The 22,164-nt window shown below is 40.4% G+C and overlaps 1 protein-coding gene across 2 annotated transcripts; it reads right to left on the bottom strand.

Annotated features, from left to right (window-relative positions):
• Positions 1-20,191, bottom strand: LONRF3 (LON peptidase N-terminal domain and ring finger 3). Of its 2 annotated transcripts, none has more exons than XR_015773842.1 (13): positions 19,570-20,191; positions 18,274-18,392; positions 17,586-17,708; positions 15,260-15,415; positions 13,651-13,894; positions 12,884-12,971; positions 9,558-9,672; positions 9,021-9,142; positions 7,866-8,024; positions 6,692-6,854; positions 5,790-5,939; positions 3,848-5,076; positions 1-2,492 (listed from the first exon to the last, which is right to left on the bottom strand). XR_015773842.1 is itself a non-coding variant. In XM_014255295.2 (13 exons), exons 1-12 carry the CDS (start codon positions 20,189-20,191, stop codon positions 4,918-4,920), a joined length of 2,220 nt encoding a protein of 739 aa, XP_014110770.2. In that variant the 3' UTR covers positions 1-2,492; positions 4,916-4,917. The 2 variants fall into 2 exon arrangements, 1 of the variants encoding a protein (XP_014110770.2); XM_014255295.2 differs by having other exon boundaries at positions 4,916-5,076.
• Positions 20,192-22,164: the final 1,973 nt, after the last annotated feature.

Raw genomic sequence — 22,164 nt, 5'->3', positions numbered from 1 at the left:
TAAAGAAGACAAAAATTTTAATTAGGAAACAACTCTCCACACAGACTTTGTTGGTACAACATAGTTATAAGTACATCTACAAACACATACAGGTTCTTTGGACTATGATTTTTTAAAATATATTTTATATGACAATGCAAACAAATCCAGAAAAAACAAATTACTTCAAACTTATGTAGAGGTAGCTGAACAGTACTCTGTCCAGTGATATGAGAGTATAACTTAAGTTTCATTTCAAGTTCATTACAGTGCACAAAAGGATGTTTTAGAAACAAATGGAATATACAAGTCCACAAAACTTTTTATTTAAAATGGCTTGATAGATATATTTCTGGCACTCTTGTAACCACATAGCTTGATGGAATTAAATTGGACAAGTATATGGTTCCAGATTAAGACATCTTACACAGATAATCTTTTGCTCCTCATTTTTTACTTCTCCTGTTCCTTATCAGGGAATAGAAGCTATTACATTGTTTTTGCTACACTTCTGCTCTGTAAACCTTTGTTCTGCAAGTTGAATGTAAAGATTAAAAGGTGCATATGTTTTATATTTATAAAATATATGGCTATGACTATTAAAAAGCTCAAGAATGGCAATAACAGAATACAGGCACTTCTATGTGAGGGTTACTTTAGACCTTATGAAAATCCAACATTAGTAAGCACTTCACATGATACCTGGATGAGCAAGTCAATGTAATAGTTCAGGTTTTTATTATCCACCATTTTAATCCTGTCTAAGCAGATAAGTTTCTCCTTTCAGACAATATTTATTTAGCAAAGTGTTTCAAGAGAGTGACTTTGCTCAAACTACCATTTTGCTATACCCATAAGACTTCCAGTGATTTGCTGGGCTTTGGAAATAAACCCCAGCTCCTAAACTACATGCTGCACTTGTTAACAGGTTCAGTTGTGAATTAAATGAGAACTAAGCAGGGGTTGAAAAGAGGGATTGTGTTCATCTGATGTAGGACTTGGGGGAAATGGGGAGCACTGCCTTAAGTGCATTTAGGTCTATGGGGTTTCTATGCACAAAAACCCTATAGTTAATTTTCACTTTCTTTTTTAAATAAATGTTTGTGAACATGTTCTCCATTCCTAAACATTGCATTTAAATACAATTCCTGCCATTGATTTAAATGCCAGTAAAACTTCAGCACCAAGTAGAAATCATTAAAAAGAAAAATTTTCACAATGAGAACAATCAGCCATTGGAATAATCTTCCCAGGGAAGTGTTGGTTTCCCAATATTGGACACTGGTAAGATTCAGCTGGATAGCCTGCTGGACCATCTTGTCTAGACCATGCTTTTGCCAAGAAAAGTTGGACCAGCTGATCCTTGAGGTCCCTTCCAACCTGGGATTTTATGATTCTGTAAAAAGACCATCTAAAACAGAACTCAACTCTATGAAGCTCTTTCTCTACAGCACAGATTAAGACAGACCTGCTACATCCAAATCCACTTTTTTTTTTAAGATTAAAACAATCTTTGGATTAATAAATTGATGTTTGAGGTGTTCTGTCAGTAAGCAGTTGTACAGAACAGAAGGACGGCCCAGCAATGCGTCAGCAGCCATTCAGTCTGACAGCTGGTATCTCTTATTGCTACATTGTAATGGAAGATAGCAGCACTTAAAGTAATCACAGAAAAAAAGCAAGAGGAACTTTTACAACTAACGCCAGAATGTCACTTAAGACTTAGCATAAAGGCCTATCATACCATTTCATTATTTCATTATTAAAACTACTGAACTACTGTCTAAGCAGTCTATGCATTACTTATGCCCCCACAGTGATAAATCAATACTTCTGACCACGCAGGAAATGCAAGTTCAAGTCATGGTTTGGTTTGTTGGGTTTTTTGTTTTTAGCAGATGAGCAAGACTGGTTATAAAACTGGGTTTGGTGTCTAGAAAAATGTGAGCAGCTTAAATAAAATATTTCCCCAATTAGTATTTTATCTGATCAATGCTATTTCTATAATTAAACTGAAGGTATTTTTAAATCTGTTCAGCTGTTTATTCATGCCTGTGATAAATGCTGCATTTACATCCTTGTACTTATTTATGCAACTGAAAAAAAAAAATCAGAGGTACTGTGGCATACCTAGATCTTTTTTGGTTTTAAACATCATTACTGAAACTTCACCATCTCAACATAATAAAGGCTAAGGGTACTCCTTGTCCAGCTTTTCCTGGACAAGTTAGTGTTCTCTAGCATATATCTTTCTCGGTATTTGCTTTCATTTCTGATGGAATTTACAGACTTTAGCCATTAATCTAGGATGTGTGGCCATAGAACAGCCCCAGAGAGAATGCTACTGTACCTGTACAGATGGAATTTTGATTTGTTGTGCATATGCAGATCACCTGTTTGCATTACATGCAGTAGGTCCAGTGTTTCCAGGCTGCAACAAATGCACTGGGTGTTCACGATGCAGGGCATGTACACAAGTCTCTGCTTGGAAATTCTGGCAGCTTTACTCAAGGCTAACAGAAAAGACAATATTCATTTTTAAAATCAAGGATGCTTTCCATGACAGTTTCTAAAACAAAATAGGCAGAATGAGTATGCAGAAGACACAGCATGCAGGGTAAAAAAATAATTACATCAGTGAGAAAACAGTTTAAATTAGGTATTTAAGCTCCTTTTCTCACAGGTAGGAGTAATGAAAGTGGAAGGTTTTTTTTTCCTGTGGGAGCAACATGAGACACTTGTGCTCTGCAATAGTACATAATGGTTTGTGGAAGAATTGCATTTAATGCAGCTTCACTTCCAAACAAGTAGGAATCACTTTGTTGTTGACTTATGAAGAGAAAACGCCATAGCAGGTGTCAGCCACCATCACTTGGTACTGTTCACAACATGGAGGTGTTTTTATACATTGTTTACAGCATGCCAAGTACCACTCATGGAAGAAGTGCAGAGATCCAGTGGCATGGAAGAAAGTTACAGCATTTCCAAAGCAGCTCAGTGCAAACAGGATACAGATTCCATGTGCACCAGGAGGGTGAAACATGTTTGTCTTCCATTTGTTTCCTTGGTACCCTTATAAAAAAGTTCTAGAGAATTTAACAAAAGGGGAATGAAGGAAGCTACTTTTAACTAATAAATATTTCTGATGAGATAATGGAAAAAGATGCAGAAAAATGACATTAAATTCTACTGCATTTTTTTTCATAAAGGCATGAAATGGCAGAGTGTTATCCTGCGTAAAAAACCCCGAAGAAATCTATAGCATTCCATAACATTCTCACTTCATTCTAGTTTTTGCCACTGAAAAGGAAAACAGTAGCTTAGAATAAAAGGCCCAGTTTTGCTCACATTGAAATCAGTGAAAGTCAAAATCAGGTGGAGGTAAGAGCAGTCCCAGAAAGTGGTACACTGTAAGCAATAAAAGCAGCAAAACAAGTATATGAACTGTTGATTTAAAAAAAAAAAATCAAAACCAAGATACTTCCTGTTCTCATTTCTGCCCTATTTTTACCTGCTTTATAGCTAGAAGTAATCATGCTAAAATTCACTTGCTTTCCTTGGGAGATAACTATTATTAGCAACACTACCCAATCTCTTAAGAGAAAAGCAATGGCTGGGTAGAGATTTGAAGCTAACAGAAACCTGAAGATTGGGGTGAAATAAATAGCATTTATTACAACATATTCCTTCTTAATGTGACACAAACTACCCTCTGAGTCCTACAGTTCCAAATAACTCCCCCCTCCCCCTCCCATACACACACTCCAAAGCCAAATCCCACCAAACAATTAAAAGAAATAAAACTCATCTTAACAGCAACAAGAGTTGATGGGAAAAAAAAAAATTAAAAATCTATGTATTAACCTACAATGAAATGACACCAGTACTTCCAGTTTTCTCTGGGATAAGCCACTTTCCATATATTGCAGCTCTTTCTTCACAGTTGTTTGCAGCCATTGTCCATTTTTGCAAGAAAGTGTTCAGATATAAATTCAAGTTATTCTGTTCTGTGAAATATTATGGGATATATCCTTCTGTCACCACTATGGTCAGCTCCCACCGACATTAACCATCAGTACTTGAATTTACCAAGCACTTAAGCAGGTGCTTGTCTGTTTGGTTGTATCAAGGAACCTTGCCACAAGCATAGGATGAACCTTCAACATTCAAGCTGTGCTTGAATTAACTCAGACAATCTGTGTATTCAAAGACTTCAAGGCAGGATGTTTTGGGGGCGTTCTTAAGCTACAGTAGAACTGGGGATGAGTAGAAAAACATTCCAAGTATTTGAACACAAATAACTGAAAAATTATCAAAGCAGTTGCTTGTGCACTGAAAGAATCATCATTTTTGCCCCCAGTCATAATACAGGGTAAAAACACTATAAATAGAGCAGCTCACTTTCCTTTAGTGACTGAACACATAAATAATATACATTTTTGAAACAAAAAAATCATAGTGCAAAAATAAATTATCAAACAGAAGTTGTGAACATTATTTTACACAATGCTATATAAACCCTGAACCATTTGAATAAAAGACTTTGCAGTTCACTGAAATAATGCATTAACCTTATTATTTTTGCTTCACATTAAATTGCACAGTTTATCCTTTATCCACTAAAAAATAAAAATAAAATAAATTAAAAAAAATCCTTAAGATTTTTAAAAGGTTTATGGCAAACAAGATCACTTTTTGTTCTATCACATTTGTTATTAATTTAGCAGTGCAGTGATTGAATATTTGTCTCAGTTCCAAATGGAAACTATTGAAGTATCCATAAACATCCCCTGCTCTTTATAACTCATTCTCTTTGAAATTCAGGCTTGAAACATCCTGACACTCAAATCTGTAAGACATTATTGCAGTTAGATGAAGTTACAAGAGACAGTCTGCAGTCAAGGACTGTGGGAGACTCCCCAGCTCTGCTCCTCACCATCACCGTGATCTCGTACGAGACATGAACGTAAGGACACGTCTGATGCCATTCAAGCGGTCTTTGAGGGATTTCATGGCAAGGAACGGGAGCTGAGCTCTGTTCTCAAGTGGAAGCACAGCCAGGACCCACCAGCACCAGGCTGGTCCATTGGGGTTAGCCTGTAGTCAGGGGGGAAAAAAATAAAAATTTGAAGTCAGGATTCATACAGCTGGTAAGATCCTGTTTTTGAGGATTTAACTCTGAAAATAGTTTTTGATAGTAATGTAGCAAATAGATAATTTCATTGACAGCCTAATAGCTTTTTACTGGTTGGCCTGAAACAGATTACAAACAAGTAGCACCTTTCCTGAAAATAGGATGTTAAAAGCCTTTTTATTACTAGCAACAATTTATAGGCTGGGCCTTTTGAATTTTTTTAAATCTGTTTTTTCCCCGTGTTATTACTGACCCAGCTCTTCAGGATTCCCATCTTCCTTCTCCATACTTTATGACACTACCTCATATTTAGCTCTTGTTGTTATATTCTGTTATTTTAGGACCCCACCATTTGCAGTCCTGTAACAAGTTTCCAGTTGCCTATTTACTCTCAGTCATTTAATTGGGGAAGTAGAGAAGGCAAAAAGGTGGTTCAACCTCCTGGGATTAATGCAGTGAGATAAATAGCCTCAGAAAGTTATCAGCATTAAATACGAGCTTTTTCTTTGTCACTGTGCTACCACCGGTGTGTGGTAACAGAATTCAGAGGCTCAGCTTACATGGGGTAAATGCAGAGTATTCATATTTTCATCTTAAAACACAATGCCTGCCAGCTTATCGGATATCCCTGCTATTTCTGTCTCTAAAAGTTACATAAGCCACTGATTCTGGATACCTGTGGGTCAGGATCCTTAGCTGGCATTGGACCAAAATGACTGAGAATTCGACTTTTGAGTGCTTGCTTGAGGGAGTTAAACCACATATAAGCCTGATCATAGACAGAGTCATGGAGAACAAGTAATGCAGCATACTCTTGTCCTTGCACCTGGAATGAGAAATGAGAGGGGGAAGTTACTGTTAGTTCAGTCTCCATGTTGGGGAAGGCATAGGATCTTCAGGATTAGGTAGGGGAAAGAAAAAAAAAAGCATGCCAAAGGAGTTCTGGAATAAATACTGAGAGCTCATTTGGTGTTTCCCCTTCCCTATCCAAATTCTTCACTTTGCTGTATTCTAAACCAAAAATAGCTATTTGTAGAATTTGAACTTTCTGGACTGTTGTATGAAAAAACCTTTACACAAACATCACACAGAACTGGAAAAAAAAGATTATGCAAAGTTTTTTATAAAAACAAAATCAGTAGAGCCTCGGAGTAGACATTTTATCTTCCCATTATATATCAAAAGCTCTTAAGAATTAACATGAGCAATTTTGAAGGTTATGGTGCACCACATCCTGCTGCTTCTTACCTGAATGGGGATTTTTCTAACTGGCTTCCATACAAATGGTGCGAGGTTCCCCCTCTACCCTCTTATAAACTGCAATTATTCTGTCTAGAAGAGCAGTAGGATCTCATCCTGGATTCACTTAGCCTTGTCCTCTGACAAATACCTCCAGGAAGCACTCTTCAGTAGATGGGCAGTGTGTGTTCGTGCTTATGCTGACTATTGTGTGTCCCACCTTAACCATGAGCAGTTATTAAATACCACAAATTTGTTTTATTAGAAACTTCTACAAAAAGAAGAACTCACTAAAAACATACAGGCTTAGAATTTCACACGAAATATTTCTAAATTTACCTTTTGATCCTCAATGTACTCAATATCTGCTGTGTTATATCCATCACGCTGGCTGTGCTGAATCACCTTAAATCTCCTCTTGCCAATGCTGTCTACAACAGAGCGACCATCAGCAAAGAATTCAACATTTCTTATCTCCAGAATGCAGCCATAATCTGCAAACCTATTGAAACCAGAACAAAAGCGAGTAAACAAGTCTTATTCTCTCCACCCTGAGTTCCACAGAGCTGCCATACAGCCAGTCCCTACCACAAAGGTATTTACCAATGTCAGCTCATTTCTATTGTTCATAGCCCTGACCTGCTGTAGTTCAAATTATTCCACAATTGTTTGCAAAACTATCAGTAAGTTTCAGACTGTCTAATCTGATTAATGCTAACTGGATGTTTTGTAATACAGGGAACATCTTATGAAACTGGAAGATACACAGATCAGAAGCAAACTTCCTCCATAATCCTGACATGTTCAGTCAATTTGTACAGAAGGACAAATGCAATTCAGAGTATTAGCATTATGGAAGGACTAGGAAATCTATGAAGAAAAAAGTTTTTGCACAATTTCAGCAGATTTTACTTTGCAGGTGGGTATTTTCTGCAAATTGTTCTTTTCACAGACTATACATACCCAGTAGGTTTATAGCATAAAAAAAAAGGGAGAAAAGCTAAACAGAGTCAAACATTGAAGTCAAATTAGCTAAGACTGACTGTAAATGTCTCAATGTATATGCTCAGCCAGTCCTTATGAAGGTCCTGTTAACACCTCTGTAGCCTCCACTATATTCAGAACCATGAGGATATAAACATATCCCATAATTTAAGGAAATTTAGGCCAAGAACACACCTTCCTTCCATTTTGATTTCTTGTGCCAAAACATTCAGCAGATTTGAAAGCAGGAGAAAAATACACTTTCTTTTCATGTATTACAGGAGGTGTGCAGCTCAATCACATTACACACATTCAGTTATGAGTGTTTTGAGAGAACCATTGCATTAGTCAGAATCCAAGAGCTCAAGAGAAAAATTTCTGTCTCCTCAATGTCTTTAACCCGCACGATTAGGAAGAAACTTTCTCTGCTGGAAATCTACCACAGATATTACAACCATGGACCTTTCTGCACCTCTCCACTGGCTCCAGACTAAGTGGGTACCTCACATGGTCCAAGCTCTTCACTCACCCCTTGACAGGGTCACTGATGCACATCCCAAACTGTTTGGTGCCAGTCTCCATGCACCTCCGGATCATCAGCCGATAACATGGCTCAAAGATGTGCAGAGGACATGGGACTGTAGGATAAGCCATTGTGCACACAAATATAGGAACATTCTTATTTAGGCTGTAAGAAAGAAAGGAAAAATCAGAAATGACGTTTTACCAAACTACTGACACATAAATCTCATATTCTTTGAAGTGATGACATCTTTAAATAGGAATTATAACATCTTTAGAATAAAATTCTTAAAGGAATAAGTAAAAGCTAAAATTATTTTTCCTTTAACTGACTAAATACTCTAGAGAATTATATACCACTTAACAGCAGACAAATTTTTCATTAAGCTTTCTGAATTTGCTAGTGAAAGCATTATTGGATCTCTAAGTATTGCTTTTATTTATTTTATTTCCCTTAATCCCTTTCTCCCCTGTCCAGTATATTCCAAACCCCCATCCTGTCTGTGGATGCTAACTCTGAAACAGAGTGCCTGTAGAAATTACAGGCCACATAGCTTTCTCAGTCTTGCCTGAGAACGTGGCCTGAGAATTCATAAGGAGGATTCAAAACAATCCTCAGAGACAGAAAACAGCCTTGCAGGTGCTGTTTGTCTGTCCCTTGTTTTCTTTGCAGGAGAAGGTCGGGGGGTGTGTGCCCCACTGACCAATGATGGTGATGTAGTAGTTTACTAACCAATAAGAGTTTCCTTTCTGTACTTTCCACGTATCAGTCTATAAAAGAGACTTGAAGTAATAAACTGAGAGATATTCTCCTGATTGACTCCTGAGAGAGTCTGTGTCGTTCAATCTCGCCGTTCCTAATAGAGCAACACCTGTCAGACTACTTCTACCTATTGTCTCACTCTGTGCCTTTCATAGAGATCCACTGAAAGCTTTGTACTTTGTTTATAAATCAACCTTCTGGATTTCTTCTCTTTATTCTTTAGCACAGTGTCTAGTTTTCATGCTTGCTCAAGCACAGTTTCACCTGGACCCTGTTCTCTGAAATCACATGATACAGAGAAAGCTCCATCAGCATCTCAGCTCATGTTCCACATCAGCCAGAGCCACTCACAGCCAACAGCAGCAGAGTCAGAGATTTTTACATAAATGGATGACATACTTGGAAAGTTCTGCTATTTCCTCTTCATAAATCTTTCTCCTTTCAGTGAGTTCTTCTGGAAGATATCTGGCTATTAGCTCCTCCATTAGCACTGTTTTACAGTATTTCCTCATAGCCAAGCACTGCAGTAAGAACACACACAAGTAGTTAGAACATCCAGCACTTCACAGTGTATGGTGCCTGTGCAAAGGGCACCCTCCAGTACTCTCACTTCCTGCATCATGTCTGTGATTCTATCACCTGTTAAACCTGCCACTGAAGAGTTGTTTTTTTAACTATTCCCTGCATTACAGACATTTACTTAGGAAATCTGGAAAGTAAAAATCACCTACAGAGAAATTTTCTAAGTACAGGCCTGGTCCTGAGGTTTGAACACAGACCAGCCATGCTTGGCAACTCACAAGAGCATTTTAAAAGTCACATTCATCCTGAGTTATGTAATATTTCTTTTGTGTTAGGAAATATTAAGGCTGTCTGAAGGTGAAGCTGTTCCTATCACTTGCACTTGAATTTATGCTGAAAACTTCCAAGGATTACCTCTGAGAGCCCTTCCTTGCACAGGGGACATTTTGGGTTGTGATCCAGGCATCTCTCCAGGCATTTGAGGCAGAAGGTGTGTCCACAAGGTGTTGTGACAGGTTCATAGAAGAGCCTGGATCAGAAAATCCAAGAGCAAAAAGACAACAATATCGTGTACTAAAGTAAAAGAAAAAAGTTGCTACCAAAAAAAGCTGAATTAATTCACTAACTTAACTACTGACTACTACAGAGATAAAGTTGCTTCTTGCTTTTAATTTCTTCAACCAACTTTTGTATTTATTACAATTAGATATTATCATTGCCACCCAACATGAAAGGCAGCACATGAACTCTGACTTCAGTGAATGTCAGGGACAATACTGTCACAAACTTCCAACAAGCCAACATTTAATTTTCTTCTGTGTGAGCAATAAACAGAAGCAGAAGTTGGACCATCTGATGTCACTAATGAAATTGAGCAGTACTTGCACAACTGTTACTGAAATTTTGTGATTACTTGTATTTGCAGAGCTAAACACAAAATACCTATTTGCAGTAATAGCCCACATCAGTAATTGCAATAAAGTGGGACTTGGCAGCTCTGGAATAAATGGTGGAACTGAAAAATCCTGGAGGTCTTTTCCAACCTGAACAATTTTATGAATCTATTATTGCCACCTCTAATGGGTATTCATGGGGTTCTTGATTTTTTTTTTTTAATAGTTTTTAACCTTCAAGTGACTGCTTTTCTGGAAAATGAGTGATGGGCAGCTCATGTTTCATCTGGAAGAAGATTTAAATATATAAAAAGCCAGGTCTTCAAAGTATCATGGTACCTATTCTTTACCCATTTCAAGGAGCTCTATGATACTTACTTTCATGTAAATATTTTTTTTTCCTTATTATGATTGTGATATTGCAAAGTCATGTTTCCTTGTCAATAAAGATCTTAAGGAGATGTAAATAATACATCTCATAATACAACAGAAGATTCTTTTAAAAAATAGAAACAATTCAAATCTAGAAAGTAAATTGTCTGGAATATACTGTACTTTACAACATACTGTCTAAGCATTTTAAGGTCTTAAATACTAGTCTCATTATAATTTAATTAATATTTTTTCTTTAAAGTACTAGTTTATCAAAACAGTACAGTATGTTCTATTAAACATGTGGAAATTACAATATGTAAACTCACGTTTATTAGCATCTTTGACAAGATGAGTGTATTTAAGGATGCAACTGGCTTTTAACAAGACTGCCATAAAGAGCTCATTAAATGTCATTAGGTACTAAAAACATTGACATTTAAGCAATGGAACATATGAAATGGTATCTAAAATGCCACACCTATCTTATTGCAAACTGATGGTGTAATTGAAAACACTTGTTAACTGTTTCATGAACAGAAACCTCACTTAAACTGTGTGAATCACTGAATTCTACCCCGTGTTCCAGTATGCACTGCATTGCATGTGTAATTATTTGGTAGGAACTGACTTCATCTGAAACGTGGCATAAAGACAAGATACTCCTGTTTAGATTCCCAAGTCTGCCCAAGTTCTCACAAAAGCCAGCAGCAGCTTTTCGTAACAACTTTAAGAGGACCTGGACAAGCTTTGTGACTTTCAGGAAGAAACACTACACACCAAGACTTCTCATGACATTACTTTGAGCTACTGTAACAGCAGGAAATAAATTGCTGCAGAATAATGCTCCTTTTCTCACCAGTATCTTGCTTTAACTACTTTGCATTTTCTGCTTGCTGCTGGAGCAAAGGTGGATCAATAACATTTTGGCCACTGCATCAGACAAACATGTTAATAACAGCTCCTGCAGTTCATTGTGAGCAGGTCAGTAGGTTACTAGGTAATTAGTCCAAAGTACCTCAGGAACCAAATCCCCAAAACATTTCTGAAGAACATGGCAGGAAATATATTCAGTCTGCATAAATAACAAGAAAGATCTTAGGAGAGCTTTTCTGAGCACAAGCCTTCCTTGTGCAGTGGTGCAGCTAACATCCTTCTGAAGGCAAGGCCTGCATTTGGGAGTTCCAAGCACAGCACCTATACCATCCTCTGTACTGTAAAGGAAACAGTAATCCTTGGCCTAATTCCTTTACAAATGTATTGTAGGCTGGCTGTTACTGATTTAACATAGAGGATGAGAAAATAGGATTAATTAATTTTATTTAAAACATCTGAAAAATGCTTTGTGGACACCATGATAAACATGCAGAATCACAAAACCATCTAAGACTAATTGTGTGGTTTTCTGCTAGAGGAAAGTTTTGCTCTTTGCACTACTGAGTGTTTTGACAGCTGCATAAACTTTTGGAACATATTTCAGCTGCAGTCAGGCAGAGGGAGAAGGGGCAGGTCTGATTTATACCAATCAGAAGCAAATCAAACAATACAGCAGTTAGTCCTCAAAGCTTTCAGTTTGTCTGAAACAAATTGAAGCCTCCTCTTCTGCATACAAACAACAAAATCCAGATTTCTCAAATCATTTGCCTTCAGAAGTAAATCCCTAAAGAGGCTATCTAGTATTTAAGAATTAAAAAATATTGCGCAAAACTAACCCAAACATGAATTACAGATAAATCTGGGTAATTAAAAAAACCAAACAACCTAAGCAACACTTGCTGCAGCAAGTAAAACACCTTCCCAATATTTCTAAGTCATTAAACCCCCCCACATAATGTATTTGCCAAAGTTGTAATGTTTTGTACAAAACAAGTAGTAAAATAGATGCATTTGACAACTCCTACTTGTTTTCCTAAGCCATTACTGTTCCCAAGAATAACTGTTGTTTAACTGGAAGAAATCTTCAAGCAAATGAAGTGACTGCCTCAGTAAAGTGAGGAACATGCCTCTTAAGGAAGAGAGTTAAAACATACTCTTGTTTAGATCCTCCTATTGCAATAGCAGCAACACAGTTCACATGCAAACTCAGAACATTCATTGGATGTGGTCTCTTCAGGTATTTTGTGCTTTTCATGACAAACAGCTCTACAAACTCCCAGATGACAAACCGTGGGTTTGTGCACTGTGCCAGTGGCGAGAGCAAATCTTCCAGACACCTTCATTTACCAGCTTAACTCTTGTGACTTTGTGTGCCCTTTCCAAAGCAATCACTAGCCCAGAGAAGATCAGAGTCCCCATTCCTCAACAGTGCTCAGAACTAAAGGTTCAGAGATGCATCACAGGAGCAACAATTGCAGTAAAAGCTAATTTCATGTCATAGGCAAAAGTAAGTACCAAGTAAGCTAGAAAATCTCTAGGTCATAAAAGGCAGGAAGATACAGCTGGAAAACTACAGATATCTGTGAGAAAAGAACACACCTCATACACAGGGAACAGTCCAAATCTGATGGATCCACAACTTCAAATGGAATATGTTGTCCAGTACTATTTTCCCTAGTATCTATGTCTATCAAAAAGAAAAAAAGAAAGTAATTGAATAGAACTATGCAAGCACAATGTTAACTCATGTATTTACACCAGCATCTGATATTTAAATGTGTGTTGTAGATACTTGTGACTTACTGAACCATGATGCATCATTACAGTAATTTCTATGTAAAGCTTCATTTCAAAATTCAGCCTTGGCACAAATCAGCACATCTTCCCTTAGTTTTGGTCACATTATACCCACTTACAGAGGGTTCAATCTGGCCTTGCATTAGCAATCAATGTCACAACACTTTTTGTTAGTGCTGAAAGTTTAAAGTGAGACAAATTCTTTTCTTATACCATTGTAAATACATCCCACAGCACGGTAACAAGGCCAGATATAAAGAACAAACAGAATTTCTACTTTAAAACTTTTAAAATTATAGACAGTGCTAGGACCACGTGCAACATTGATGTTCTTTAAAAGATTCAGAGCTCTGCTGAAAAAAACCACATGACCCAACCTTTTTTGCCCCTTTTTAGACTTTTTTCTCCCTACACACAGCAAAGATTCCACAACATGCATGCCTTAGTTAGGCAAAAGAGAAAATGTAAAAGGCAAAGTGTAACTTGGTTCTTCTTTGTCTGAACCTTACAAAAGAAAATTCCCATGGTTTGCATGCCATGGAACCTGTCCTGTGTGTTATTAAACATACCTTTCTTCATCAGTTTGCAGGGCACCTCAGCATTTCGCATCTCCTCTGAGCAGCACTTCCTTTTCAGGAGATTGCATTTCTCAGAAATGAGAAAAGTAGACTCTGGCATGGAAGTGAATTTGTTCTCCTCCTCGGAGCAGTCCTTTTTGCTCTCTGTAATTTGTATAGATTTCCTCAAACTACCAGAAGTAGTTACATTTGGTTCCTCTTGAATAGAAAAACCCTTTTTCTGTTCCACATTGACCTGTGTGAAGAGAGGACTGACATTAGACCAATCTTCCAACAACTTGGTAAGGAAAAAACTCAACTTCAAAATTCTTTAATATTATGGATCACCAGGAAGGACTTTGTAGGTAAAGACGTAAGAGTTTGAGAATTGCTAGTCCTAATTAAAATAAATCAAACTCCAAAATGCAAGCAACCAAAAAACTTGATTTTCCCTCCCAACCACTGCATATTTCCAGCCCTTTTGTGTGGCTTTAAAGCTTGTGAAACTGGATTCAGGCAGAAATGTGGCTATATTTCATGTTAAATATATTGTTATCACTGAACTTACGGGAAAATGCAAATTGTTTGTATCATGGTGATGGCATCAACCAACAGGAAAACCAAAACAACATCAGTTCATTTTAAGGAAGCAGTAAAAACACACAAAATTTGTAATAGAGAAAATGCCCAGAGCTTCCTCTTGCAAGGCAATTCCTTTCTCAGAGGCTAAACCATTCAGGGTTTATTCCATTATGGCCACAAGACATCCTGTGAGCAGCCACTGCACAGGACATCACCTGTCAGCTTCGTAACATCACCTCCCTGGATGGACCCAAAACCAGACACTGTGGATTGTGATGTGTAACATGCACAAAGATGAGTGAACTGTCCCTTGAATTTGTGAAAGTCATGCAAAAGGGTTTCTTGCCAGAATATCCTAACAGCCTTTCTATGGGGCAATGTCACTGACTGCTTCATATCAGTCTCAACAAGGCAGCTCAGAACCTGCTACTTTTGTTTTGTAAGGACTAGCCAAGTTTTCTCCTAAATATAAAATATATGCAAACCCCATCCCAAAGTTCAGGTTTCAGTGAAGCAGAAGTGATCCTTAAAAGGCTATGAATGTAAATCTCTGCAGCCATTTACAAAACTACAGCTGCAAAATCAAAGTTATGAAGTAGCCAATATCTCTTATGTAGCTCTACAATAACCTCTAAGTATTGCACAGACTGAGTATAGAATGACTTTGTTACTGGCATCACCAGTTATGGCTCAAATTGAAGCTCTATATTTTAGCATTTCACAGCTTTTGAGGGTTTCTAAATCCAATCTACAAAGGCCCATTTCCACCACCAACTACTTGAGAGACCTAAAGACAACTACAGGAGCAGAACCCACTCAATTCTGACATAAAATTTATCAGAACAGAGGACTTCTATTAAAGAAAAAAAGTCAAATGAGGAGACTTGAGTAAGTTAACACTGTTTTGTATGTTCTGAAACTCAGTAAAAATTTGAGAAAATATATCCTCCTGTCTCCCAGAGGCAAAAAGGAGAGGCTTCCCAATGTGAACACAAAACACACAACAAATTAAGAACCACACATCAGACTTGATCTTTACCTTGAGCAACCTTTGTAGGTTATGGCTGGTGCCTCCAGATCCCACTGAATTTAGGAGATTCCCCTTTAATCTAGAGTGATGTGACAACAGCTGCAGGATATCGGGTAAGTGTTCCTGAGCATTTCCCGGGATGAGTGAAAACAAACTAAGTAGAAGCTGTGATATAAAACAGAACACTTCACTGCTTAGTTCCTTCCTTGCAACCTCTAAATGAAAAAGCAAGTAAGGGAATAGCTGAAAGAAGCATCCAGGATTTTGTTAAAATAATTTAAAGAGCCCTTTAAACTAGGGTAGGAACAAAAAGTGCAAGACCTAATGCAATACAGGCCAAACAGACAGCAAGAAACATTTTCAGAGTTAAATAAGCCCACAGAGTTATTAACCATTCTCTGTGATGTGACACACACATGCCTTTGTCCTCTTTGTCCTGCAGTTCAGGGCTCACCAGAAATTAACATCGTTCTTAAATGTTTTTGGGTTGTTATTTTTTTTTTTGCTTCACATCATCTTTCACAGGAGTTTACTAGTACAGAAAGCACTCATCTCACAGGCTTAATCCAAGATCAGTTGGATAAATGTGTCTGATATTGTGAACTGTAGCTATTTTTAATTCACTTATGTGAGAATACAAAAAATGTAGGCAGCAGAAAAATGCTATTTTTTCATTTGCTATAAGAAAATAAGTGAATCTGTTTCAAGTAGCAGCTTGAAGCCCCTTGTATGGCATAGATTATCAGATGAATATTTAAGGAAAGAAACAGAGATGAATAGAAGATTCACAGTTCAAAAACTAATTTCAACATACTACTGAGGTGATCCTGCTGATGCCTGAGGAAGCCACATGACAGCTGAGATTTCTATTTAAAGCCAAAAAGGATTTCACAGGATCACACTATGTCCAAACTAACACAGGCAGACAGTTAATACAAGCAGAACATCACAACTGTACCCAAAGAATTTGGTAAAATGTAGGATGTCATTGTTACACGAGCAGCCTTGGAAATGACCCAGTAAAATATTGCATCATGGATGAACTCTGTGTCTGATGAGTGCACCAGTAATTCTTTCAGTCATAAGAAGCCTAGTTTTTCTCAGAATCCCACTGCTCACAAATTAAATGTCTTGGAAACGGCTATTTGGAGCCAGAATTTAGAAACGTATCTGTTTGTTTCTTGTCTTTTTGCTGTAGCGCACAGAAAGTCTTCCAGCATGACTGTGAGCACAAATCATGACATGATGACAATGAAAGACTGCATGAAACCCACTGGGGAAAAAAGCTAACAAAGCCCTCAAACATCAGTGACAAAAAATCCTCAGAGGCTGAAATCTCAACCATATATAAAATGGGATGGAAACTTGATTTCACTACAGCCATTCAGGTTATACTGTTACCTTCATGAATAGAGTTTTACTGTAAGAATTCTACTGTGTTTATAGAAAGCCTTATGTCCTGAGCTACAGGACATAGAAACCCTAATGTTCCCATCCCACCAGTGATTGAGAATGGCATAAATACACTGCCATAAAGGAAAATAAAATTATTTTATTTTTATTGCCATAAGTAATCACTGCCACACTGAGCCTTTTAACTATGACAACAACAACAACAAAATCAAATGCCAAAATACTGATTTACAGGATATCAGAGATTTGAGGGGTGGACAAAACAGCAGTATTCACAAAAGACATTATAAGAATTCACACACATTGTAGGCTGCAACTGAAAAAAGCCTCACTGAAGATCCAATTTTTTTGCTTATTTAGCATTAATTATTAGCAACCCTAAAAAACTATCTTAAAACTGCTCTCCCTTTGTTGACTGTTTCCTCTTTCACACCTCCTGCACACACTGACACTTGGGCAGCATGACTGGCAGTAGGAAGAAAGCCGCTGCTCCCAAGTGGAGTTTGATGAATGCTGCGTGTTGTGTTCTGCCAGTCATTGGCCTGATACATCATTCTACAGCAACTCCCCCTCTTCTGCACTCCATCATTGGCAATAGATTGCCAGGCTAGGAATCAGATTAAAAATTTGAGAATCACAATAGTCTGTGGGGGGCAATTATTAACAATTCAGTTTTCCTTCAAATTTCTTGATGCTAACACTGTAATTGTTTCCACTGAATGGCTGCTGAGCATATTTTTTTGCTGCCTTCCTACCTTCAGATTAGCAATACATGACTCAAATATGAACAACAGTCTGGATTTGTATCTCCATCCAGCTCTCTACAGTAGTGAGAGAGAGGAAAAGAAAAAAAAATCTTATCCTCCTTTATGAGAGACCACTGAAAAGAATTGTGCAGTTCCAGATGATTTAGAGAACTCACCTTTTGCGCCTCAGACTTGGCTGTCTTGTTCCCAGTATCTAGAGCAAGGCAGAATAGAAACTCCCTTAAAGCTTCTTCCGTTTTCCCCAGATTAGCTAATGCTTGTCCTTTCCTTAGGTGACCCTGCAAGGAAACATCCACAGCTGCAGCTTTTGTCAAGAGAATATGCAATAAAACCACAGTGAAAGTACAAAAGATCTTTCTTAAGAAGGAAAAGTTAGACAGCAAACATCACTATAACCATGTCTTACACCCTGACAGGCACCACCAGTGCTTGGGTTTCTAAACACAACAGTCCTGAAAACTACAAGCATAAACAGGATATTCTTCCACTCATGTATGATTCTCATAGCACCTGAGCCCAACTGATATTAGAAACATCTACTTCCCTACATCCACCTTCTAAAACAGTAATTTTGTCCTTAGCACACAATTTTTAGAGAGTTCACAAAATTGATATTCATCCAAGTCAAAGATAATGGCCTTAGCTCATTCTCCAGATCTAGCACTCTCTTCCTTTACCCCAGGAAGCTCAAGAATATAATGGTTACATGTCTGTAAACTGCAGAAGTCCAAGAAGTTACAGGACTTAAAGCCTCCCTCAGATTCCACTGTCTGAACATTCTAACCATTTCCTATCAGGGCAGTATCAAGGTTTCAAAAAAGTACAGCTGGACTCAGAACTTACTTTCAACCAGTATGGCTGGAGCCTGCATGCTGTTTCTGCATCGTGCAATGCATCTTCACAAGCTTTCAAAGTAGAGTTAATCTGGGACCGGTTGCTATATAGTAAGTGGTCATTTGGAGCTGTAGGAAATAGAAAAAGTGGTTGATTAGGTAAAAAGAAATTAGTTACATAAGCTTTAGTCATTAAGTTTTATTTTTTTTTAAACACATGTTGGTACTTCCAAGTTGCACAAGCCCACAAAACATGCAGTTTTTAAATAACCATGTACTAAATGAAATCTGGAAACCTCTTTGGGCAACTCCAGACAAAATGCCAACTACGTATTATATAACTGCAGAGAATATTGCATAAATAAATGCTAAGACGCTCACAAAATAAATTACCAGCACTGACTGAGGATGAGATGGTTGGTAGAAATGTCTCCTGAGACATTTAAGACAGCAGAAGGAATGCTGTCATCCTGTAGGGAGGAGTTTTAAATTTGGTAGCATCGAAGTTTTTAAGTGATAAATAATGATCATTTCATGCCAGAGCTCAAAACACAGGAAAAGAAGGGACAACATGAAGAATCAGGTAGCGCTACAACGATCACCGAGTTACACACACTGTAGCATCGAGACACAGCGTGTGCTGGGAAAAGGCTGGGCACTTTCCTTGGGAACACTTTCGTGTAAGTGAAACGCTTCCTATAATACCTTGCCTTTAACTTCTACTTAATACTTGCAGCGTGAGTCAGTTTTCCTCAAACGGCAGGAAAAGGACAGCATCAAAAGTTCTCCCTGCACAGCCCCGCAGGCGCTCCCCGGCGATGGGGAGGGAGACCGCGGCCGGGCCGGCCGGGGGTGCGGGACACGCATCCCCGCCGCCTCCTTCGCGCTCGGCTGCGAGCGGCTCCTCCGTGCACGGCGGGGCTCGGCGGGAATCCCCCGCACCCGGAGCCCTTCCCGGGGCGCGGCGGGATGCCCAGGGCGCGGCGCTCCGCTCCCCCCGGCTCCGCCGGTTACACAACGGCGCCGGCCGGAGAGAGCCCAGCCGGACCGCAGGCTCGGGCTTACGCAACCGCTGCTCTCCTGACCCAGTTTCACCGCGGGCCGAAGAGCCGAGACCCCTCCCAGGGGCTCCCCTCCAGGGCTCTCCCGACACCCGCACCGGGGAGCCGGCGGCGAGCGGGAGCGCGTCCCCGGCACGGCTCGGCGGGACGAGAGGCGCCGGAGAGGCCGCCAGCGAGCCCCGGCCGGTGCAAAGTTATCTTCCCCAGGAGCCGGGGAACAGCACCGGGGCGGGGGGAGCCCTTACCTAGGCTGACCGCTTCGTTGTACTTCTGCAGGGCAGCTTGGAGCTTCTTCTCCTTGTAGAGGAGGTTCCCTTCGTGCCGGAGCTGCGAAGCCTTCACTTGGCAGGGGAACCACTTGGTCAGCAGGTTGCTGAGGATGACATTGACCCGCAGGAGCTGCCCGGCCGCCGCGCCGCCCGCCTCCTTGCACAGGACGCAGCGGGACTCGGGCGCCCGGTCCCTCTCCAGGCACTTTTTGCAGAACGTGTGTCCGCAAGGCAAGGAAACGGGCTCGAAGAGGAAGCCCTGGCATTTGCGGCACCTGAAGACGTCCCACTCGCGGGGTGCCGCGGGCTGCCCGGCGGCGGGCAGCCCCTCTTTGATCCGGACGCCCTGCGCCAGGCACTCCACCAGCTTCTCCAGCTGCTCGGCTCGCAGCTGCTGGTGGCGGGACGCCAGCTGGTACAGCGGCAGCGCCTCGTGCAGCCGCCCGCCGAAGGCCAGCGCGTCCGCCCGCCCGAGCAGCACCTGCCACTCGGGCCCCAGGCCGCCGCCCGGCGCCTCCAAGTTCTGCGCCTGTAGAGCGCCGGCCGCCGGCTGCAGCACCAGCTGGGGCTCGGGGCGCGGCGGCAGGTGCGAGCCCATGGCGGCGGCACTAGCGCGGCGGGGGGGGGGGGAGACCGGCGGGCGCGGGGGCGGCGCGGCCCCGCCGGGCCATGGTGCTGCTGCCGCCCCGCGCCGGGAGCGCCCCGCGCCGCCGCCGCCGCTTATATAGAGACGGGCACGTGACGGCGGCGGCCGCGCTCATTGGGCAGCGCCCGCAGGTTGTTACAAAACCAGGCGGTTTTGTAACGCGCCGGGCCCGGCCCGCACCGGGAGGGGCCGCCCCCCCCCATCCTCGGGAGGGGTCTTCCATCCCCCCGGGAGAGGTCTTCTATTCCTCCGGTGAGGGGTCCTCCATCCCCTCGGACACCCCGTCCCGGCAGCGCTTCCCCCGGCGCCGGGGGGGTTTGAGCCGGCGGAGAGCTGAGGCGCTGGGCTGCGGAGCGCTGCCCACCGGGCACACCGCGCACCCAGTTCGGTTTGACCCGCCGGTCTGCGCGGGCGCCTCGGTGAGACACACGGTTCGTTCCAGGGTTCGGTGTTTTCGTACCTCCGGTAGTGCGAAGGAAACATCGGCTCGAAGTGATTTCTGAAAAGAGAGAATGCCGTTTCCTGCTAGAACTGGAATAGCGAAGCTTTGTAGCTACACAGTTAATCATTCTCCTGAAGGGAATCTGCGTAGTAGTGAAGCTATTTTAATGTCAGGTACTCCTGGTTTTAGAACAACTCAGGAAAACATTAGAAGCAAAATGTGTTTATTTAGTTTCGCAGTGTGGCATGTTGCACAGCTCTACCTGTCTGTGCTAGACTATAGATGAAAAGCACGTGCCTTGTGATGTATCTTTGTTTTATTTAAGAGCAGCTTTGTTGACCGTTTCAATCTGCATGTTCCTACCAATTCTTGTTAGATGAGAGAGTTGCACTAGTTGTGTAACTGTCTGTGCTAAATGTAGTCTAGGGAGAAAATCACCTGTGCTACTACAGAAAATAAGCTGTTCTAAAAGAAGTTGTGTAATGCTTTTTGTTTGCAGCTTTATGCATATTTACAGTTACCAGAAATGTCCACGTTATGTATACATACACTTATATTCTAAAAATATAGAGCACTTTTCACACTCCTAAAATCCACTGCAGAATTTGGAATTTCTGATGATATCCTATTACTGATATAATCAGCCTCCTCACAAAGCTCAAGAGAGGGGATGAAGGAATTAATTTCCTTTTTCTTACTTGCAGAAGTGTCTGGGCTCCCCAGTTTAGGCTGTGTGAGCTAAGCAGGTATTAAGGGACAAGCCCTGCCTGTGGAGCTTGAATGGACAGAAGAAAAGATAAAAGAAAGGAGAGGCAACCTGAGTTTTGCAAGACCTTGTTTAGGAAGGGTACTTGAGAAAATTCAAATTACCTTAAAGAGAAAAATTAGTTTAAAGCTGCTTAAAATCTGGATTTGAACTTTTAATGATATACACTAATTTTGTGATGTTTGTGTCCATGTGCAGGCAACATTATGCTTATACAGAAAATCAGATATGTACCTGGAAATGTTAGCAAGCCATCAGACCCTTCAATTGTCTTTTGATTCCTGTGATATGAAGATATTTTGCATCTGCCAAAAACTTGGCCCTTGTCTCTAGGGTTCTTGAATATTTAAAAAAAAAAAGAAAGAAAAAGTTTAACATGTAACTGATTTTCTCAAGCAAGTCCTTTAACTAGAAAAAATAATTGAATAAGCACTGGTTTCATTACTTTCTGCCATCACTTAAATCAGACAATAATCCAAAGTATGGCACAGCCTGCCAGCAAGTAATCCAAAGAAAGGTGGGACAACTGAAGCACTTAAAGTTTCAGTTAAGCAGTACTTCAGAAGAGTTAGAAATAATGAGCATTTGTGCTCAGAAGTGTGTTTTCTCTCCAGGCTTCAGCTTGCTAACATAGACTTCTTGTTTTCCAAACTTCCATGCAAGAAAATCTCATGTTATAAAAGAGCAAAACTCTTAAGAAAAAGAAGAAAAATTCTT

Source organism: Pseudopodoces humilis, chromosome 15, assembly GCF_049639895.1.
Source record: "Pseudopodoces humilis isolate 2021_Gansu_Grassland_sample_001 chromosome 15, ASM4963989v1, whole genome shotgun sequence".
Lineage (NCBI taxonomy): Eukaryota > Metazoa > Chordata > Aves > Passeriformes > Paridae > Pseudopodoces > Pseudopodoces humilis.
The sequence above is the reverse complement of the archived record's forward strand: the minus strand, read 5'-3'. Positions and strand labels throughout refer to the sequence as shown.

What these genes read in the sequence shown, in the direction of transcription:
- LONRF3 (XM_014255295.2), bottom strand. Translation starts at nt 20,191, where the DNA reads ATGGGCTCGCACCTGCCGCCGCGCCCCGAGCCCCAGCTGGTGCTGCAG. An exon ending in ACCTACAAAGGTTGCTCAAG is followed by an intron (nt 13,895 to 15,259) that starts GTAAAGATCAAG and finishes CTCTTCACACAG; the next exon opens with GTCAATGTGGAACAGAAAAA. An exon ending in ATCAGTGACCCTGTCAAGGG is followed by an intron (nt 6,855 to 7,865) that starts GTGAGTGAAGAG and finishes TGGTTTCAATAG; the next exon opens with GTTTGCAGATTATGGCTGCA.